This window comes from Pelodiscus sinensis, chromosome 3, assembly GCF_049634645.1.
Source record: "Pelodiscus sinensis isolate JC-2024 chromosome 3, ASM4963464v1, whole genome shotgun sequence".
Taxonomy (NCBI): domain Eukaryota; kingdom Metazoa; phylum Chordata; order Testudines; family Trionychidae; genus Pelodiscus; species Pelodiscus sinensis.
In genome coordinates, this window is record NC_134713.1 from 127,814,726 (window position 1) to 127,836,534 (window position 21,809).

The 21,809-nt window shown below is 42.7% G+C and overlaps 1 protein-coding gene and 1 long non-coding RNA gene across 2 annotated transcripts in view; one reads left to right on the forward strand and one right to left on the reverse strand.

Annotated features, from left to right (window-relative positions):
* The window catches only part of RYR2 (ryanodine receptor 2), a 648,519-nt gene that overhangs the window by 211,896 nt on the left and 414,814 nt on the right, over nucleotides 1–21,809 (forward strand). The window contains exon 5 of the mRNA XM_075924816.1: nucleotides 15,809–15,829. Within this exon, the coding sequence (XP_075780931.1) occupies nucleotides 15,809–15,829 (21 nt within the window). The remainder of the gene's footprint in view (nucleotides 1–15,808; nucleotides 15,830–21,809) is intronic.
* On the reverse strand, nucleotides 8,247–11,484 carry LOC112546915 (uncharacterized). The gene is made up of 4 exons (XR_003090638.2): nucleotides 11,328–11,484; nucleotides 11,056–11,164; nucleotides 9,147–9,186; nucleotides 8,247–8,683 (listed from the first exon to the last, which is right to left on the reverse strand). It is a non-coding gene; the product is annotated as an uncharacterized LOC112546915 (long non-coding RNA).

A 21,809-nucleotide genomic window follows, 5' to 3' on the forward strand; every position in this document is an offset into this window, starting at 1 on the left:
GACTGAGATTTGATGAGGAGTTGAGATTGAAATTGGGACTGGCTGGGTAAGGAAACTAGAATTGTGGATCAGTGGGGCTAGGGAAGGAGGTCAGGAGAGAGGGGAGACAGATCCGATGAGAGACTGGGGTTGGGGGAAAACTGGAACTTGCTGGGCAGAGAGGCTGGGACAAGAAAATGGTAGGGGGAGAGAGACAGGGCTTGGATGAGGAGTCTCAGGAGGGAACCTGGGATTGGGAACTATCGGGGGCAGGGAATGTGGCAAGGTGGGAGACTAGATGGTGCTGGTGGGAGGAGAGAGAGATGAGCTGAGGAGTATGGAGTGGGGGGGAACTGAGAATGACTTGGCAAGGAGCCTGGGACTGGGGTGAAAAGCCTGAGGAGCGGAGACTAGGACTACCTAGGTGAGGGGAATAGGACTGGGGGAAATGGGCAAAAGATTTTCTATCCACTAGAACCCACTTTTTTAGAGCTTTAAATGAAAACCAAGTGCTCTTGAACCTCATCATTACTCATCAGCAGAGAAAAAATACTACATGGTTCTGTGATCAGATTGTATCATCATGTGTATATACACAAGAGGGCAAACTTAAGTCTGACATTTCCTAAATTCTGAGTGCTTAACTTTTTTCAACTAATAATATTCTTTTAAGTGGGATTGTTGCATGTAATTAACTGGTGAAGCAAATAAAATTTGAAGTAACCTTGGTTGAAATCCTCTTTCTTAAATGGATGACAGGACACCTTGAACTGAAATACATGCTCATGAAGACACTACAATGGTGAACACAGATTAGAAATTGAAAGGGAATCGACCAGTGTTCCCTGTAAACTTCATGCGTAAGTGGCCGAACAGGAGAGATTCAAATACTGCACGGCTGATAAGAGTGCCCACAGTTAGGTTTTCTGTTTCTACTAGTGGTGCACATTTGCACATGCCTCAGTGCATATAAAAATGATTCCTCACACCAATGGAAAAGATTACAGTAGGGGTGGGCAATCATTTTTTATGAGGTGCTACTCTAGGAATATGGTAAGTGGTCAAGGACTATTGGAAGTTTACTGTATTATCTGGCACCTTTAGGACCCAGGGGGTGCCGGATTATCAGATATGCCGGACTATCAGAAGGGGGGGCTATGAGGGGTCTGGAGTGGGGTGGGAGGGGATGCCACCCCAGACCCCTCATAGCCCCCCCTTACAATAGTCCGGATCTGCCCCAGGCGTCCCTGATTCAGCTGCTGCTGGTCAGTTTCAGCAGCAGCTGAATCGGGGATGCCTGCAATAGAGCAGCTGGGGTGCTGCCGGGTGGGTCCCGCAGCGCCAAGGGGCGGCGCTAGGGCACCAACCCAGCAGCACTTCAGCTGCTCTTGGGAAGCCTGGGACAGAGCAGCTGGGGTACTGCCCAGTTGGTCCCGTAGCGCTGCCCCTCGGCGCTGCGGGACCAACCCGGCAGGACCCCAGCTGCTCTGCCCCAGGGGTCCCCGATTCAGCCGCTGCTGAAACAGATCAACGGCTGATTCCAGGAAGCCCGGGGCAGAGTTGCTCTGCCTCGGGCTTCCTGGAATCAGCCGCTGATCTGTTTCAGCAGCGGCTGAATCGGGGACCCCTGGGGCAGAGCAGCTGGGGTCCTGCCGGGTTGGTCCCGCAGCGCCGTCCTTTGGCGCTGCGAGACCAACCCGGCAGCACTCCAGCTGCTCTGCCCCAGGCATCCCCAAGAGCAGCTGGGGTGCTGCCGGGTTGGTCCCGCAGCCCCGAGGGGCAGCGCTACGAGACCAACCCGGCAGTACCCCAGCTGCTGTGCTCCCGGCTTCCCCGATTCAGCTGCTGGTCAGTTTCAACAGCAGCTGAATGGGGGAAGCCTGTCCGGCTGCCCCAGCACTTCCAGGTTCCTGATGGTGCCGGACCATCAGGAGTCCCGGAGCATTGGATGCCAGACTAATGGAGTTTTACTGTACTCTCTATGATATTAATGGAGGAGCTGCAGGGTCTGGGAGCAGAACGTAGCTCAGAGTAGGGGACTGGGGTCTGACAGGGAGCTTGGGTGAAGAAGCGGTTTGTGACCTGTGGCAGGGGTTTAGGATGCAGGAGGTGGTGCAGGGTCCAGTAGGGAAGTAGGAGGGGGTACAGGGTCTTGAAGGGGTTGTGACTTGGGGTAAGGATGCAGGAGAGGTTGCAGGGATTTGGGTCATGACCTGGGGAAGGAGGAGGTTGTGACCTGGAGCAGAAATTTCAGCTAGAAATGGGTATTCACTTTGTATGATAAACTCTTAGAATCATAGGACTGGAAGGGACCTCGAGAGGTCATCGAGTCCAGCCCCCCGCCCTCAAGGCAGGACCAAGCTCCGTCTACGCCATCCCTGACAGATGTCTATCTAACCTGTTCTTAAATATCTCCAGAGAGGGAGATTCCACCACCTCCCTTGGCAATTTATTCCAATATTTGACCACCCTGACAGCTAGGAATTTTTTCCTAATGTCCAATCTAAACCTCCCCTGCTGCACTTTAAGCCCATTACTCCTTGTCCTGTCCTCAGTAACCAAGAGGAACAAATTTTCTCCTTCCTCCTTGTGACACCCTTTTAGATATTTGAAAACCGCTATCATGTCCCCCCTTAATCTTTTTTTTTCCAAACTAAACAAGCCCAGTTCATGAAGCCTGGCTTCATAGGTCATGTTCTCTAAACCTTTAATCATTCTTGTCGCTCTTCTCTGTACCCTTTCCAATTTCTCCACATCTTTCTTGAAATGTGGCGCCCAGAACTGGACACAGTACTCCAGCTGAGGCCTAACTAGTGCAGAGTAGAGCGGCAGAATGACTTCACGAGTTTTGCTTACAACACACCTGTTGATACAACTGTAGGGGATCCACCCCCGGAGAGGGGCTCAAGTCCGCCCCCCCTCAGTTACCAAAGTCGTTTACAACCCAATGCGACTCACTTCGCTCGTTCCGCTTGGCGGTTGGGGGAAGGGGGTCCGGGCCCGCCCTCGCTCCCTACCCCGACCCAGGGCCCTAAGGTCAGGGATAGGCTCCCCACCTACCGAGGGGGGTGGAAAACCCTAAACTCCCCCGCTCTCAGGGTCCGCGTCCCTGCCCTGGGCCACTTCTTCCCCCAGAGCCCATAGGCTCACCTGGGCTTTTCCTCCGCCCCTGCCCAGGGCCTCCAATTCCAGCGTTCGCTCCCCGGTCCTTGGGGGGGGAGCGTCTCCTCGGTGTCCCCCTCCCTGGCTGGTCCACGGCGCCCTTTTAAACTGCCCGCCCGTCGCAGGCAGATGACGTCCCCTCCTTTGTCCGTCTCCGGCCCCTCCCCGGGCCGGCCTCCCCGTGACGTCATCGCCACGTCTGCCCGCCCCGCCCCCTCTCCGCGCTGCCTGCCGGCACCGGCTCGTCACCCGGCCGGTGTGCCGGCCCCCCCGCGCTGGGACAGCGGGCGGCTATCCATGCTGCTCTGGGGGGTGAGCCTCCCCCCCGCGACCGCGGCTTCCCGGCGGTCCCTACGCTGCCTACCGGCCCCGGCTCATTCCCCGGCCGGTGCGCCGGCTTCCCCCGCGATCGCGGCATCCCGGCGGTTTCCGGGAGGGACGGGGCTACCCCGCCACAACAACCTAGAATCATATTTGCTTTTTTTGCAACAGCATCACACTGTTGACTCATATTCAACTTGTGGTCCACTATGACCCCTAGATCCCTTTCCGCCATGCTCCTTCCTAGACAGTCGCTTCCCATCTTGTATGTATGGAACTGATTGTTCCTTCCTAAGTGGAGCACTTTGCATTTCTCTTTATTAAACCTCATCATGTTTACCTCTGACCATTTCTCTAACTTGCTAAGGTCATTTTGAATTATGTCCCTATCCTCCAAAGAAGTTGCAACCCCACCCAGTTTGGTATCATCTGCAAACTTAATAAGCGTACTCTCTATCCCAATATCTACATCATTGATGAAGATATTGAACAGTATGGGTCCCAAAACAGACCGTTGCGGAACTCCACTTGTTATCCCTTTCCAGCAGGATTTAGCACCGTTAACAACAACTCTCTGACTACGGTTATCCAGCCAATTATGCACCCACCTTATCGTGGCCCTATCTAAGTTATATTTGCCTAGTTTATCAATAAGAATATCATGCGAGACCGTATCAAATGCCTTACTAAAGTCTAGGTATATGACATCCACCGCTTCTCCCTTATCCACAAGGCTCGTTATCCTATCAAAGAAAGCTATCAGATTAGTTTGGCATGACTTGTTCTTCACAAACTTTGTGTTTCTACACAGAGATAAGCAGCTGCTGCTGAATATTTAGTCTCTATGGCAATGGACATAGACCAGTGGATTCCAGTCTTTAACTGCTAACTCACTTTGGTTTGCCTGTTTGCAACACCTTTCTAACTGCAAAAGGCTCTGCTTGCTCTCATATTGGACATAACCACTGACTTCTGGATTCAGTGGCCAACAGTGCCACTTTGAATTCCCTTTTTATCAAACCCACAGTTATTCTCTCTCAGTATCACAACTGAAAAACATTTCCCTCATTGTTTATCTTAATTTTTACTTTCCTTAATTTCATCCCATTATTTGTGGTTATACCTTTTTGTGGATTGTATCATTCTCTCCCCGCTAGTGGAATCAATAGCTTTTGGTTATTTATGTATGGCAACTCTTATTGACAGCAAGTCTTAATATAGAGCTGAGCAGATTAGCAGAGTCAGGGTCTACTCTCTGGATCCAAGACCAGAGTGTTCCCTTCTGATAGCAACAATGTTTCCAGTCTCCGTCTCCAAACTGCCATAATTGTGTTCTCTAAAAAGCATGATGATTTTGTAGTAAACTCTGCTAATCAAATTGTCTTTTTTCATAGTCCAAAGACATTGTGTATCACGCAGTGCTCTGAAAGCAGGGGAATTAAACTGTAGTCTCTGGATGACACTAAAAACTAACAAGCTATAGAATCTGCTATTTATTTGAGAGAGTTTGTGTGTCTTGTCTATCTGTCTGTGATTCTGTTTGTTCAAGAATTCCTCCTAAACTATAAGAGCTGGGACCAGCAAATTTGGTATGCAGCTTCCTCTTGTAATGTAAAGCAGGGTCAGGGTTTGGTTGTGCCAGGACAAGGGGATGCATGTGGAATGCTATTGTTTCTCATTACATGAAAAGGGGAAGGCTTTGATAGCAGGCATGGTTATTCTCTCAAATAACCATGGGGAGAGGGAGAGTGGTATCAAGCACAGGGGACAATTATACTATACTACCAAATGACTATACAGCCCCGGGAAGCAGTCATTTGCCAGCCAGCGCAGTCGCTGCCTCCCTGGCCCAGCCCCACAGAGTAGCTGTTGGGCCTCCTGGCCCCAGGAAGAAGCCAGCAAATGGGCCACAAGGCCCTCGTGGTCATGGGCTAGCCGTATGGACCACCTGCTGGTTTCTCCTTCCCTCCCAGCCACTCTCCTGAGCCCTGCCACCACTCCCAAACTCCTGCCGTGGGTACCCATCTCTTGCCTTGAGCCTCCACCCTTTACACTATAAGAGGAAGCTACATACCAAATTTGCTGGTCCCAGCTCTTATCGTTTAGGAGGAATTCTTGAACAAACAGATTCTGCTCTGCTCTGACTCCTGCACCCCTCCACACCCACACACCCCTGCTCTCAAGGACCTGAGGAACCTTCTAGTAAGCTCGTTTACTAACTTTTGATCAAGTGTCCTAATTGTAATGCGTGAGCATATTTTCACTCTTTGATGCTGGAAGTAATATTGGCAGACCCTTCTTGCATGTTCTTTAATCCATATCATGCATTATTAAATGCATGTCAAAGTCAGATTGCACACACTGTCTGTGGACATGAATACAAAATATAATCTATATTCCTAACATGGGAGATGACTAAAATTTCAATTTAACAGATTTAACTCCAACTCCTAGAGCATTTAAATTTGCAGGCAAATTCTATATATGATACCCCATCATTTAAAACTGTGTCTCAACTTAATTGTATTATGGGCCTATTAACTCCCAGCTAATCATCCAGTCATGGTTAATTAATCACTTCCCCTGGTTGTCCTTTTTAAATAAGACTTGTTTTTCACATCACTGAACAGGGAATTATTGTCTGATTTTATTTCCAGGGTAGGCTCTGTGCAATGGAGAGAATGGAGAGAGAGAGAGAGAGAGAGAGAGAGAAAGTGTGTGTGTGTGTGTGTGTGTGTGTGTGTGTGAGTGTGAGAGAGAAAAAGATGTGAGGAATCCCTATGTGAATTCTCTGCATGCAGTAAAACATAGTTCAGTGGTTTTCTATTCCTTAGAATGGAGGGAAATGAATGGGGGAAGGAGTTTGAGTATAGCTTGTGATTTTTGTGGATATTTCAGATCTATTTGCTAAGCCTTGCCCCCACCCCAGATATTAGGGAAAATGTCCCATGGATGGGACAGCCTTGCTACTGCAGAAAGGGAGGGTTGCATCTGTTACCCCACCCCTGCCCATCCTACTGGGCCATTACAAATAGTTGTTTACTTTGGTGACTGTCTGGTTTAAACTGATGTCTTTTTAAAAAATGTGTTCTGTTTGGTTGTTTTTTTTTTAAACCACATATTGCATAATTAAGTCTAAAGGGTATGTGTTTAGCTCTGTATGCCACATTACTCCCACTAATGGTAAGAATCCATGTGTACAGAAAAATAGCAGCTCAGTGCATATTATTTAGCTTTGTTCTCAAATTCCTTAGGCATTCATCTTCTGGGTTTGACTAGCTCGCTATACTTCAATTAATGGCTATGGCTGTAGGCTCTTGTTCATGTAAAGACCTGTATGTCTTGTCTGAAATGTACCGTAATCACAATCATTGTGTAGAAGTCTGCTCTTTTGCATCTCTTCATAATTGTGTCTTAGCAAAAATGATTTTGTAGAGGACATCTGAGTGTTGGTTGAGCAGTGAAAGGACTAGACTTCCTCTGTATTTTCAGGCTTAACAAGAGTTTTTTTGAGAAGGTGTCATGTCATTGTTAGAACAATTACAAGTAACTATTAGAGAAGATCCCGAAGTTTGTGTTTTAGGCTTGTCTATAAAAAAAAAAAGAATCTGAAGCATCAAACCTAGCCAAACTCTTTGAGGGAAGGTTATATTCAGATCTCAAACAAATCTCAATTTAATGAGCCAGGTCCATTTTTGACTGCTCCATCTTTAGTAAATAAATGGAGAGAACTGGTAGTCTTTCACTGTTTCAGTGAGTGAAAAATCCCAGTTTCCATGACTATCAGAATGGAAAACACTGAGTTTTCTAATTTTTTAAATAAAGCCCTTCCTCCACCCCCCACAAACTAATGACTATGCCACTGTTAAGATATTTTTTAAATGCTCATAATTGGTGGCAAAACAAGCTCTTGGTTTGGGATAAAGTAACATGTCGATTAAAATGACTACTGCTAGCAATAGTTATTCACTACAATAATATATTTCAATTCACTTTGCAATACCGGAGTTTTATTCTGTTGGAATAAATGTAGATCTTGGGAAATGTTTCTTTTGGTATAAAAGTTTCTTATATAAACATCATCCTACAATATTCTGTGAAACAGCGTGCCATATCTTTTCACTCTATGGGTATGTCTAGACTACATGCCTCTGCCAGTAGAGGCATGTAAAATAGGTTACCCGACATAGTCAATGAAATGGGGATTTAAATATCCCCGGCTTCATTAAAATAAAAATGGCCGCAGTGCTGTGCCGGCTCAGCTGATTGTTGGCACAGCGCAGCATTCAAGACACGGATCAGTCGACAAGGAAAGCCTTTGTTGACCGCTCCCGTAAACCTTGTTTCACGAGGCATAAGGGAGCGGTCGACAAAGGCTTCCCCTGTTGACTGATCCGTGTCTTGAATGCTGCGCTGTGCCAACAATCAGCTGAGCCGGCACAGCGTGGTAGCCATTTTTATTTTAATGAAGCCGGGGATATTTAAATCCCCGTTTCATTGACTATGTCGGGTAGCCTATTTTACATGCCTCTGTCGGCAGAGGCATGTAGTCTAGACATACCCTATGGAACTGGTTGAAATATGTTTTCATTGGAAATCCCATGAGTTTTGGCAAGCTCCAGGAAATATTGCAAGAATAATTTGTTTAGTGAAGCCTTTGCATTTAATTTTTTGTAATTTTGTTTAGGTGTTTCCAGTGTTTTGAGGCTCCAACTAAAAGGAGTCATGCATAACTAACTAAAACAACAAAAGCTGTGCAACAGAATTTTTTAACTGATGTTTTATTTGCAATGCACAGTACCTGGTTCCCAAAGTTGCTTTGTTCAGTTGAAAACAGTGGATGATCGTTTTTTGGATTTATATCTGCTCTCTGTTGTTCTTTCTAATAATGTCCACAGATCAGCTACCATAGGTATGTCTGCTTTAGGGACAGAATCAGGCCTTATTGACATTGGTAGCAGTGGTAAGTTCCCACCTCATGAAGCTCCCTCCAGTTTTTAATGCCACCACAACAGCTGGAAGTTTGGCCAGCACTTCCTGCTTCAGAAATTTTCTGAGAGAAATTCCAGACTTGAGTTCAGATTTTAGACTAATAGTTTTGAGTTCAGTCTGCATCACAGCTGCATTCCAGGGCTGCATTTGATTTTGGGGAGATCATCTTCTCATTTCTGCTTCCTGTTGTGAGGTATATGAAGAATCTAATGCCCAGTCAGGGGGTGAGCTGGGTAGAGGAAAGATGGAAGCAAAAGCAACAGTCTGTATATCCTGCATTCCCCGCAACTAAGTATGTGTCTTGCTGGGGAGCTTAGTCTGTTCTGTGGGCAAAGTTTTCCCTCACAGCCCAGTCTGGGAAGGAGAGGAGGTGGAAGGGATTGGAAGGATGCTGCCTTTGGACCAAGCAGCTCCTTTCTTTCTTCATGAGGGGAGTGAAGTCAGAAGGGCAGCACACCTAATGGAAGCTCTCCCTATAGTCTACCTGCACCAGCTGTCCTTGGGGCTCAGCTTTGCTTCACTTCCCTGCACACCATGGAGTGAGGGCACATGATACAGATGTGGCCAAAAGTAGAGAGAGCAGTAATGGGCCTTTGCACAAGACCAAATTTAACCAGTATCATTACCCAGCATAAAAGTGTGTATTTTCCATGGGCAAAGTTTTGGCATTGCTAAGTGGGGGAGAGCATTACCTGAAATAATGGATTCTTCATGGTTCAGCCAAGTCCCTTTCTGTGGGCATGAAAACTGTCAGGTGGCATCAGGCCAGCAATCAACAAACAAATAGGAAATGTCATCTAACACTGCAAATGCCCCCTGTATGCTTTCACAAGGAACACTAATACGGGTCAACAGTACAGTGATACAAGTATGATCCCTCAACTTAAAAACCATATCATAGTAAGGAGTTCTCCCAGGGTATGGGTGGGGGAAAACGGCATTCAAATCTCTTTCATGTAGATATCTGGGGTTTGGTCCTTGGGATCCAAAAGGCAGGCACATCAGTTTCTAGCTAGAGATACACCGGGAAACATTATGGCAAACTGAGTCAGAAAAATTGACATTCAGCACTGACTTTTGCAGGATATCATAGAAAGGAATATGGTTGCATGTCAGACTGAAGCATTCCATGAAGTGAAACAAAAAAACCCATGTATTTTTCGAGTTATAGCTAGAATTAATGCAGTGCTAATAGCTATGAAACAATAGAGGGGATCTATTGAAATTAGCCTGCAGTTTGATGCCAGGTTTTTTCAGTCTGGAAACAAAAAGAGCTTTGATCTAATGAGGTTAAGACTAATTAAGAAAAGGATAGATAAGACAGAAAATATCATATATAAATCCGTAGTACACCGACATCTTGTATGATGCATGCAGTTCTGGCTGCCCCATCTCAAAAAAAGGTTCTGAAAAGGGCAACAAAAAGTGATAGGGGTATGGAACAGCTTTCATATGAGGAGAGATTAATAAAATTGGGTTTGTTGAACTTGGTAAAGAGAAAAGTAAGGGGGGATATGATAGAGATTTTAAAAATCATGACTGATGGGGAGAAGATGAATAAGGAAGTGTTACTTACTCCTCCTCCTAACACAAGAAATATGGGTCAACAAATGAAATTATTAGGCAGCAGGTTCAAAAGACATGTATTTCTTCACACCATGCACAGTCAACCTATGGAACTCTTTGCTAGAGGATGTTGTGAAGGCAAAGACTATAATAGGGTTAAGAGAAGACTAGGTACATTCATGGAGGTTAGGTCCATCAATTGCTATGTTGGAGCAAAAGACTTCCATGTGGTTAGGCAGCTAACAAACAGCTTTATTGATCAATAAGGTACAAAGTGAGCCAAACATGACCCCAGCAGAGCCGGGCCCAGTAAGGCTGTTCAACACAATCCTAGTATTTTATATCCTTAACCAAATAAGTTTGATGCCAGGGCATTCCATCAAAGCAAACTTGAAAGAGAAATTGTTATCAGCAAAGAAAGAAACAGGTTTTAGGGAGTGAGAGTTTCGACTCAAAATGGTTCATTAACACATTCCAACAGCTCAACTTTCTGGCTTTTTCTCACATTGGTGAAGGTCAGTTCACTCACTGGCATATGTGCAAAAGCAAGAAACTGAAATTAATTCTGTTTTACAGAATGGCTTCTAGTTAAATATGAAATCGTTTCCATAGCTATTAGCCAGGATGGGCAGGAATGTTGTCCCTAGCTTCTGTCAGAAGCTGGAAATTAGCAACAGGGGATGGGACATTTGATGATTACCTGCTCTTGTCATTCCCTCTGAGGCACCTGGCATTGGACACTTTTGGAAGACACCATGCTAGGTTAGATGAACCTTTGGTCTGATAGGTGTGGCCATTTTTACATTCTTATGTCGAAGAAATGGTGGAAGAATTACAGGAACAGCATTACCCCATCCACAGTCTCAGCAACCCAGGGGAGAGGGTTTTATTCATGATGTGAATAAAATCATCCATCATCTACTTTTGAGCAGAACATTATAACCCATTCTGCATCCTATTTTTAGCCTCAGAATAGGGATGAACAGAGCAGGGCCCTCTGTGAAATAACTAAATAAATTCTCAATGTAGGCTTACCTTCAAAGCATTCCCGCATCACCGTTCTCAGACTATTTTTGTTTGACAGATGGATGGGAGCCTTCCCTCTGTCTCACCCCAAGCTTTGATTATTGCAATTTGCTCTTTTCTGGGGTATTCAGGAACATGATAGCAAGAAACATTAATTTTAGGGAAGAAGAAAATTAATATATCTCTTCTGAAACAATTTTTCTGATCAGAGTTCTGAACAGAGGGAAAGCTGAAAAAATACATACGGTAATACAGTTCCTGGATTCAGGATGAACACTTACATGGCACTAGAAGAATCAGTCCTGGGCCTCGCCTGAGGATGAATGTGGCGTGGTACCAGATTCCGTCTCAGAAGTATGTTAACAGAAGATAAAGATGGCCATAAAGGAAAACAAAGAGTGTCACAGAAACAGAAAATCAATTCTTCCTGGACCCGGTTGAGAGTTGTGATCTCACATACAGTTATACTTCAATATTCTAGAGTTCATGTGAGTTCTATCCAGTAATTCTAAGTCTTTCCTCTGCATCCCAGCCTCTCTCATCCATAAGGAGAGATATAGCTCTAGTTGTGTATTCTGATGGATGCAGAGAATCAGTTTTTTGTATGGCATTTTCCCAGGTCATCTCAGGAAATGAATAGCAAAAAAAGTGAGTACACAACATCCATCAGCAAGAGCACAATGACTTACTGAAGTCATGAAGCAGTATCTCTTCTAGAGATAACAGACCTATGGAGGTTATAGCGGCCAATGTGTCTGTGATGAGCCTTACTTCTGAAAGGAGTTCTACTTGGGTGGATCAAAGTTTTCTCATCTTAATGTTCATTAAGGATAACCCAGAAATACCTCTCTCATACTAAGTCAGTTTGGTGGGCTGTTTATTGATAGGTTTGAATCTGGAAACAATCAGGTGCCCTGTTTCAAGACCTGGAAAATGAGATGAGGAATGATGACCTGCAAAACGGGCAAGGTCTCTTCTATCTGTCTTTTCACCTTTTCCATGACTCCTCACAGCAACACAAAAGATAGCAATCGGACAGCAGCAGTGATACTATCAATGCCTTTCTGGCTGAAGAGACTTCGGCCTTCAGGCTTGATTAATCTGAATTGAATCTTTGGATTTCACAGAGGTGTGGTGTTGCAAAACCAGTCCTTCATCAGAGACTCAGATTTTAAAATGAGTTCTGGTGTGATATGATGATTTCCTTCATGGACCCCAAATGAGAAGCCAACAAATAAAACATATTCCATTGGCTGGTACAAAGTCTACAGCTAACTATTACGTGAAACCCATGAAATATAGCTTTAAATTCCTTCAGGAAAGCTTTATTGTGTTTATCCAAGCAAAGGGTAAATGCTCCATAATGTGGTGGTGTCAGTATGCTCATGGAAAGAAAGTATTGTACATATTCTAATGTTATATGCTTCATGGGAGTCTCAACCTTATTCCAACTATAGATATATAGAAAAATAGTTTGTGTATGTGTGTGTGTGTGTGTGTGTCCACGTGCGTGCCTTGGCAGTTGTGAAAAAAATCCCTTTGGGTGAATTTTTAAAAATCTTTGGTGATTTGAAAATTATTTTGGGGTTGAACATTATGCCTTCATATTGCATTGGGCATTTGTTGTTCCATACAGTAAATAATGATAAACGAGAATGTAAATATTTACAGTCCAGATTTTTAAAAGTTAGGCTCTTAAGGCAATACTTAGGCATGTAAATAAGTGGCTTGATTTTTTGAAAAGTACTGAACCTCTGTCAGCTTTCCTGGACATCACCAGCATTAGAAATACAGCAGCATTAGTGTAGAATGGCTGCTGGTGATTTTATCACCATGCTGTGAAAAATAGATTGCAATCTTGACAGTAGTGATTTCTTGATCTTGCTTAGATCAATAGAAGTTTTGCCATTGGACCAGGATTTCACCCTAGCATTCTCACTGTTTCACATATGGCAAGAAAGAGAGGCTTTCCTAGAATAATCAGTGTGTGTAATGTGGCTTTAGTAACAACTTCGCCTGAAAGTAAGGACTAAACCCTGAAGGATTTGTCTATAATTAAAAATGGAACGTTTTCCAATGGAAGGCTGTGTATTTTTACACTAGATTAAGGGTCATTCCCTCAAAGGTAGCCCAAAAGGTGCATCCACAAAATTTCCTATGCATTGTTATACTTGCAAAATTTGATTATACATAGGTGTACCTCTCAAGCAGTTCCACCCACACACCAGTCTGATGTAAAAGTATAACTGTTTAAACAATTTCTGTTACATTACACACCAGCTCCTGGTCCTGCTCTGGGGGAGCTGGCTGCCACCCTGCACTGCAGGCTCTGCAGTATAAAGCTTTTACTAAGGATGTTACTGAGCGTGTAATTGAATAGCCATGTAACTGCATCATATTTTAGCATTTGCACGACTCTTCGATAGTCCCCAGGGGCAGGGCTGACAGCCAGTGGACAGAAGCTGCTCCATGGCAGCCTCCTCTGCTCCCCCGCCTCTGTGGGAGGCAGCAAGGGGTTGGGGGCAGGCAGCTCCATGGAGCTGGCACATGCAGAGAGCCGGCTTAAAAGCCAGCTCCCCATGCCTGTAGGCTCCTGCCTGCTCCCTTGGAATCACTGGCGGCTCCATGGGATCCAGTGCACTTGGAGTGCTGAGTTAAAAGGCAGCAAGGGGGGCAATGTGTGTAGTCAATTGATTAACCAATAAGCCCAGGCTTATTGGTTAATCGTGTAGTTGTCTACACGCTGTCATCTCTAGCTTATACTGCAGAGCCCACAGCGCAGCCAGCTCCCTGGGAGCAGGTATAATCCGGGGAGTCAGCTGCTGCTCCACGCAGCTAGCTCTGTATGTATATAAACTTTATACTACAGAGCTTGCTGTGCATGCAACCGCGAATATTTTTAATGATTACATAGTTATATTAATCGTTTTTTAACCTCCCTAGTATGGATCCTTTGGGCACATTCAAAAGCCTGTAAGTACTTGCACAGGTATGGTTCTGAATGTGCTGGTACAGAGACTCAGTGTGTACAGCAGTCTCTGAGAATGTGGTTTGCAATTAAGTTTCACTCATGAAACTATAACATGTTGTTGCACTCTGTTAAACAGACAAGTCAGCAATAGGGAGGCAAGTGATTAATACAAATAATAATGCAGCTTGTTCATTCACATCCTTTCCAAAAACAGTTCTGGCTGCCCACTTCACTTAAGGAAATTTTGTATTAGCAGAAAAAAACTTCTGAAAGAACCATGCCAACATAATATAGTTTTAATTAATTCAGCTCTCTCACATCAACTTCCACTCTGATTAATGATGCAAAATAGCACACACACATTTCAGTATAAGGGATGTCAAGAAAACAAAGACATTGAATGCCATACACTCAAGTGGAAGTTATCTGACAACTCCTTTTCGTTTAGTAGGACATCTTATTGCTTTCATTTGGCTTTAGATTTTTTTTAAATTTACCATGACTTGTCATTATTTCTTATTTATCTTAATTTATTTAAAAAGAAGCTTAATTTTGAAATGATTTCTCCAATGTTGACTACCATGGATAACAAACACAGGGTTAAGGTATAATATACATTATTGACAATTCATAGAATTGTCATAATGAAAGTAAATAAATCCAAGCAGCCAAAATTCCAGAAAACTAAGAGCGAATGACAAGTTGAAAGTTGTATAATAGCGTCTCTTTTCCACTGTGGAATGTGATAGTTTTGGAAGTCCAAAATTCTATATTCACTGCAATGATATATAATACAAAAAAGAAAACATTTGATTTTATTAAACAATTTTTATTAAAAAAAACACCTACATTTGGAACCTGAGTTTTCATTATAGTATTGGGATTCCTTGTTTGAAATTATTCATATTTTTGCATTAAAGCATCAAATGAAAATTATGAAGAACTACAACAGTGGTCCATTTTAACAGAAGATCAGCATTAGTTATGAGTAAAATATTGGAACATATGTTAGATTTAAAAATACTGCAATATAGTCAATGTATAAGGCAGTACTGAGCTATCTTTGATGTGGTAGTTTGGTTAAATACTAATGTTTTTTAGTGGCAGTCAGTGTATTTCATTCAACCAGGGTTACCCAACTTTGGAAGTCTTGGGGCTCACAATGATACTCATAGCACATGCTGAGGGCGGCAACTTAAATGTGGTTGCATATACATGCAAGTATATATGCAAATATCTTCTTTCACACTGTTGGGCATGAGTACAAAGATTAAGGCAAGACTATACAACACACAGGCCCTATTTAAGTTGGTTCTGCTGATATTAATACAATGCAATATTTATCTGATTTCCACCCATATGACAGCACTTTTAATGAGCTATGACAGTCCAGGAATTAAACTACTAAAACACATATCAACAGGACACCATTATATTACCTACTCTTTTGTTTTGGCTCTCACCCATAGGCCTCATGTTGAGCCCAGCGTAAACCCAAACTGCACTATGGGCAGCAAACAAAAGCTTCAGAATAATTAGATTTGTGTTTTAGAATGTAGAATTGAATTAATTCAACTCCAAATGTATGTTATTCTTGTAGCTAATTATCAGACTTTATGGCTGACATTTTAGACTTAAAATTTGAAGTATTTTGCAGAAAGAAATAGCTCTTGGCATAGGTGGGAGGGGGGGAGATAAATAGGTGATTGCTTCTACTCATTCCTGTGAGATCTGAAGATTTGAAACGATCGTTTAAAGACATAACTAATTTTTTGTTTTTTCTTTCTACAGCTTGTTGATGTGGAAAAATGGGTATGTGCTTCTGTCTTTTATTTGCTTGATCAAAAATATTACGTGTTTGCCATTGATTCAAATCTGTTAGTGTATGTCATAACATGTGAACTTGCAGGGCTCAAAAAAGAGGCTATTATATTACCAGGCAGGGTCTAGTCATTTCTGAATCATTTTTCCATGAAAAACCACACAAAAGAGAAATGTTTTTTATTATTTCTCTCGTAATTATAACTTCCCTTGTTGTATTAAACCCTATAAAATTCTGTTGCCTTATAATTTTGAGCCTTGCTATGTGATGTTTTAACTCCATCCTTTCACCCCCTACCTCACTGTCTTTTCCAATCCACACATTGTAATTTTGCAATGCATGGCAATAAGATAATTGATAATACTGATAAATGATAGGTGTCATTTTTTCAAGCTCCAAATTCTATTTGAATATTTAGAAATGGGGAACAGCTGCTACAGCATACATAAATATAAATTGTTTATAGATGTTATGGAAAAAATCTCTTGGCACAAATATTTTATCTTTTGTTTCAGATATCATTTACTAAATGTAATATATCAACTTGTTTATAGCCAGTAGGGCCAGACTTTCAAAAAGTGGCTTTCAACACTGGTATGTAATCCATGCTTACATAATGTGGTTCTCTGTCCTTGGTCTCTGTCTAATGGCTGAACTACATATGAACTTGAATCTCATAGAGCCTTTGAGCCATTTGGTAGCTGAAGTTCATGCTTTAGATTGAATGTTTTAGGTGCTGTCCCTGCTACTGATGCCCCAGCCAGGGCATTGCAAGTGGCAGCCTGTACCAGGATTTGAGCTGCCTGGAAGGGATCTCAGTGCAAATGTGATATAATTTTCATATAAGAAATCCATTTTCATGTGTAGGTTTTTCCTATATCATCTGCTCACCTTGGGATTGGGGCTCAAAAAATGGTGAGAAGGTGTTTATGCACATGCAAATTGAAAGAAGGTAGTGGCCTTTTTTGACAATTTAGCCCATAAAGTCTAAAGGTCTTCATGATCCATTAGTCCTTAATTTTGTCTGCAAATAATCTGGAATATGTGTCCTCCTGTTCCTTGTATGCAAATGGGGAGAATGACGGTTCTATAGTCGCGCTTGGTATTAAGGTCCCATTTATAGAGGTTTAATACATATTGAATAGCTATATTAATAAATATTAACTCATCAATTATTGATTGTTACAGTCCAATTGTAAGTGCATGCTTAATATAAATGGTAGCAGAACAATTTATATATATGAGGATCTTAAATGCTTTTATAAAAGCATTAGTGAACCACATGTTGATAGGGAAAGGAATATATTTTAAAATAGTGAGGGCCAAATGCTCCTCTCAGGTTATCCTGTGAGACTTTTTTTTTGGATTGCATCAGTATATTTGAGAGACAGCTGGGGCTTTGACCAAAGTTGTATTTTTATTGATTGGAATCTCTTAATGGTATCACAACTTCCAGCATTGTTTTTTCTGGCATGGCAGTAAATAGAACAGTTCTTTTCATCATGAAGTACATATTGGGATTTAGGATAAATATATTGTTTTTAATATGCCATGTCAGGATATGCAGTACTAGACTATAGAAGCATGTATCCTTATCAGGGCTGGATTAACACACAGAAAAATTAGGATCTGGCTAAGATGCACATTCATTGTTTGTGTGTGGGAAGCAAATCTCATATTTATTGTAGCTGATCTAGTTATGTGATGGATCTACTGAGACTAATAGCTCATCCTGCTGCTGCTCAGGGCATTTCTCACCGTGATGGAAGAGCAAGGCTGATCTCGTAGTTTTGCAAACCAGCGCACCAGGGCGCAATAGCACTCACTCTGATTTGTTTTGGCGCCCCCTCTGGCATGAAGAGCAGTTCCCTGAGCAGCAGCCCAGCCTGTGTGTGTGTACTTGCATAGCTGTTGTTATCCATGAGAAGACAATGGGTTAGAATCCAGTGACAGGTTAATCTGGCCTTGGTCTTTTTGCTTTACAAAGCACTTTAGTTGGGAACTGAACTCAAGTGCTTTGTAATCCTTTCAAATTCAGAACATTCTGTGTTTCTGATTTGAAGACAAGTTTTGTTGAAGTTGGTAAATCCTGTTTTTCATAGCATCAGAAATATTGGGCTGGAGTCCTAAATCGTGTGAGGTGGGAACAATGACTCTAAACTACCCTGCATCTCCCAGGATACTGAGACCAAACTGACCACTTATGAAAGTGAAATTTTTCACGGTGATTAATTCAGTACACCAATGTCCTGACCATCTCTGTTATAGCCCATTTCAGAAAGCTTCCTGTCTGCAGGGTATGGAGTAGTTGGTATAAAGTACTTCAAATCACTGCGAAATTCCTCTGTCTTCAGGAATAGCCCCACCTTTAGAGCAGTTTTAAGCGGCCTTTGAACTGTCAGAGGTAGCTAAGAGTACTTAATCAATGCTGGGCATCTGGCTTTAGTATGGTTTTTGGAATATATTCTTTGGATTAGAGCTGGATAAGAAACTAGTTTGATTCTAAAAAAAAAAAAATCAAAGGTCATCTTCAGTTTTCTCTATGGCCAAATGACTATTGATTGTCATGCATAGTGGCAATTCATACTCTTTCGTAATGACAATAAATAGTCTTGGGGTCACAGTGAAAGAGTGACTCTGCAGCCTAATGGTTAGGTAGTTACATAGGATTTGGGAGATCAAAAAACAAATCCTTGCTCCATTGATTTGTTGCAAAGTGGAACAGCATCGTCAGGAGACCAGTACTATAGTTCCATCAACTTAGGGCAGTCTGCTGCAATGTGGGAGACCCAAGTCCAAATCCTTTTTCCAAATCAGGCAGAGAAGGGAATTGAATCTGAGTTTCCTGTGTACAGGGCGAGCGTTCTAACCACTGAGCTAAAAATTGCAAGGGTATCAATTGATTGAGTCCCAAAAATGTTTTGGAATTGAAACTATTTGGCACATTCATTAGTAGTTTTGACTCAACTGAAAGTACTTTTTTGGCAAATTATTTGTCAAAACATTTTTCCCAGCTCTACATTGGATGAATTCAGTTAATATTAAAGGAACATAGCAACCTGAAAATTTGCATAAGAAATGTCCAACTGTTTGCTAGACAGTAGCAGAAAGCAGTTCAGTACACTGAATACATAATCATTGAGTTTGGATCCTTTGCCTCATTCCATATATCCATTCACAGACCAGGTTTCACAGGAAATTGGAATTACATTCAGCTTCTTTAGATCATTTCCTTATTGGAAAATTCCTCTTATTTTATTTAACAGATGTTCATAGCTATGGAACAATAGTAGATTATTCTGTACCTGACAAAGGATTTTTACCCACAGAAGCTTGTTCTTATATAAATCTGTTGGCGTTTAAGATGCTATAGGACTCTTCATTGTTTTTTCAGTAATTGTTGTTTCAACATTGTTGTAAAACATAAACCAGTGCACATGTGTGATTATTAAAAATAATTTCTGCTCTGCCAAATGCATATAATTTTATCAGGTCACTGAAAGACATAACTTCAGTTAGAAACAGTGGGGCTGATCCAAAGTTCATTGAAGTCTTTCCATTGTTTTAAGTAGGCTTTTGATCAGACAAAGGCTTTATGTGGCCTTGATCTAGCAAAACAGGATTATGCTTAAACGTTCTCCTGGATTTAGGTATCTACAAATGTTATCTTTCCATCAGTATCCTCTGAGGCACCAAGAACATCTTATAAAAATACAGAATGATTAACAACAAAAAAGCCTCTTTCCCCCATAGTCCTTCATGTTTAAAAACAACTCAATTATTTTTGATGAAACGTTCAGGAAAAAGATAACTGAAAACAGGTATGACAAATTTTAGCTGAAAAGTACTTTTGAGAAAGTTAAAAGAAATTAAAAATGCGTCTTTCAGAATGGAACTGTTATCTTAATATAGGGATTGCTATGCATGCCACCTGTAATAATGCAAGCTATAAAAACTGAATATGTAAATCCAGGGAATAGAAGATCTAAAAGTCTAATTTCATGATTTATCTTTCCTCTTGGAACATAAGACTGGCCATATGGGGTCAGATCTAGCATCTTGTCTTTCGACAGTGGCCAGTGCTAGTTGCTTCAGAGACAATGAAGAGAATCTCAGCTTTTGACAGTTGGAGGTTTATGAACAGGCACGCCATGGGGTTGTGTCCCTGACACAGTTTTGGCTAATAGCTACTAATGGACCTATCTCTATGTATTTACATAATTTTTTTAACCCAGTTATACATTTGGATTTGACAAGACTATGAGTTCCATCTAGCTGTGGCCAGTAGGTCAAATCATAGGGCCCCAAGATCTTGCCCCCAATCCAAGACAGCATTTTAGAGCCCCACTGCTCGAAAAATATTAGTCATAGTTGAAAATGTAGGCGCTTTATTTTCCTGGTATGTTTTCTTTAAGGTGAAGGAAATAAGGAAATATGAATACTGGCAGAACAAGATGAAAGAAAATAATATGTTCTTCAAATGTGTGTGTGTCTCTGCATTCCAAAGGTGGGTATGCTTGCATCCCATGCACCGGAGGGAGAACAAGTTTGTAGAAGTGTCTACCAGCATGTGTATTGTGAGTCATCCGCGTGCTTACATCTGAGGCCATGCAGGTTAATGCTGCTCCAGTTCCCTTTTACCACTGCAGACTAGATCCCAAGCACCAATTGCTGTGTCTGTCAGCATACAACCCTACCACTGAGCCATGGTTTCACTATGCCTATGGTCTGCTAACACCTGATGACCCATACGCTTCATCTTACTGACCTCCCTAGAACCTGTACCAGACCATGTGGTTCCTCCATGGGCATCTTACTGGTGATCCCCCTGCCCACGTGCCATGTCCTTCTCAGTTTGACAACCCTGAGGAAGATGACATATAGCCAGTACCATTGGTCTGTACCAAAGCCTCATCATCGCTGGACAAGGCAATGATTCCAGCCTCCCTCTCCCCTCCTAATGACCAGGCAATGTACCATGACTTGTTTCAGCCAGTGTTTGTGACCCTGCTCCTGGATATTCTGTAACTGCTGGGACTGTCCCGCATGGCCCTTCCCATCTGAGTCCATCCTGCAGCTGGAACAGTGGGTTTGGCACACAGCATTCTGTGTCCCTACTCCTAAGTGTGCAGAGAGGAGTTCATCCCATCTCAGGGCATGGACTTCCCTTTCAATCTCACCCCTCAGCTTGCTGATAGTTCATGTGGTAACTGAATACACTCACCACCAACACCTCACGTCCACCAAGATGGACCTGTTGGTTCAGACAGTGTACTCCTCTGTGGGAGTCCAGGTCTGTATCACCAACTATCAGGCCCTGTAGGCAAAATGCAACTTTCTCCCCTTCTGCAAGCTTTCGGCGTTCCTGGCTCTGTTGCTATAAGACAAGCAGCAAGAATTCTGGATACTACTGGACACAAATTCACTGCCTGGAGGTGAACCTCAAGGCAGTTGGCTATGTCACAGATACTGCATCATGCTCTCTGAGTGGTGATGTATTCCAAGGCCCCTGTCTCTAGTTGTCTAGATTCCCTAAGGATGTCCATACCACTTATGAGGATCTGCTCTTTGCTAAACAGAAACTTTACTGTCAATAGATATGACTGCCTACCATCACTGAAGAATTCTTCTGCCACTCTGTAGTTGCTCAACATTTACACCTCATCCCACGTACAACAGAGGCCATCCTTTTGCCTATACCCCCACCCCACTTTCAAAGACAGCAGGAGCTGTCCCACCATCACTGGTGCACACTGTGGTCTTGCTACTCCACCACTACCACTTCTGCTTCATCAACCTCTTGCAGCATCAATCTAAGCAGCAGTTTTTATTCCTCAATAGAGAACTAAGTCCCTGCTCCTATTGCTTCCATTGTGCTCTGCATTATCTTTGGGAGCCATCTTTGCCCACAAATAGGATAAGATCACCACGGATTGCTGTGTGCACCACATCATTCACTGGGGTGCTCTG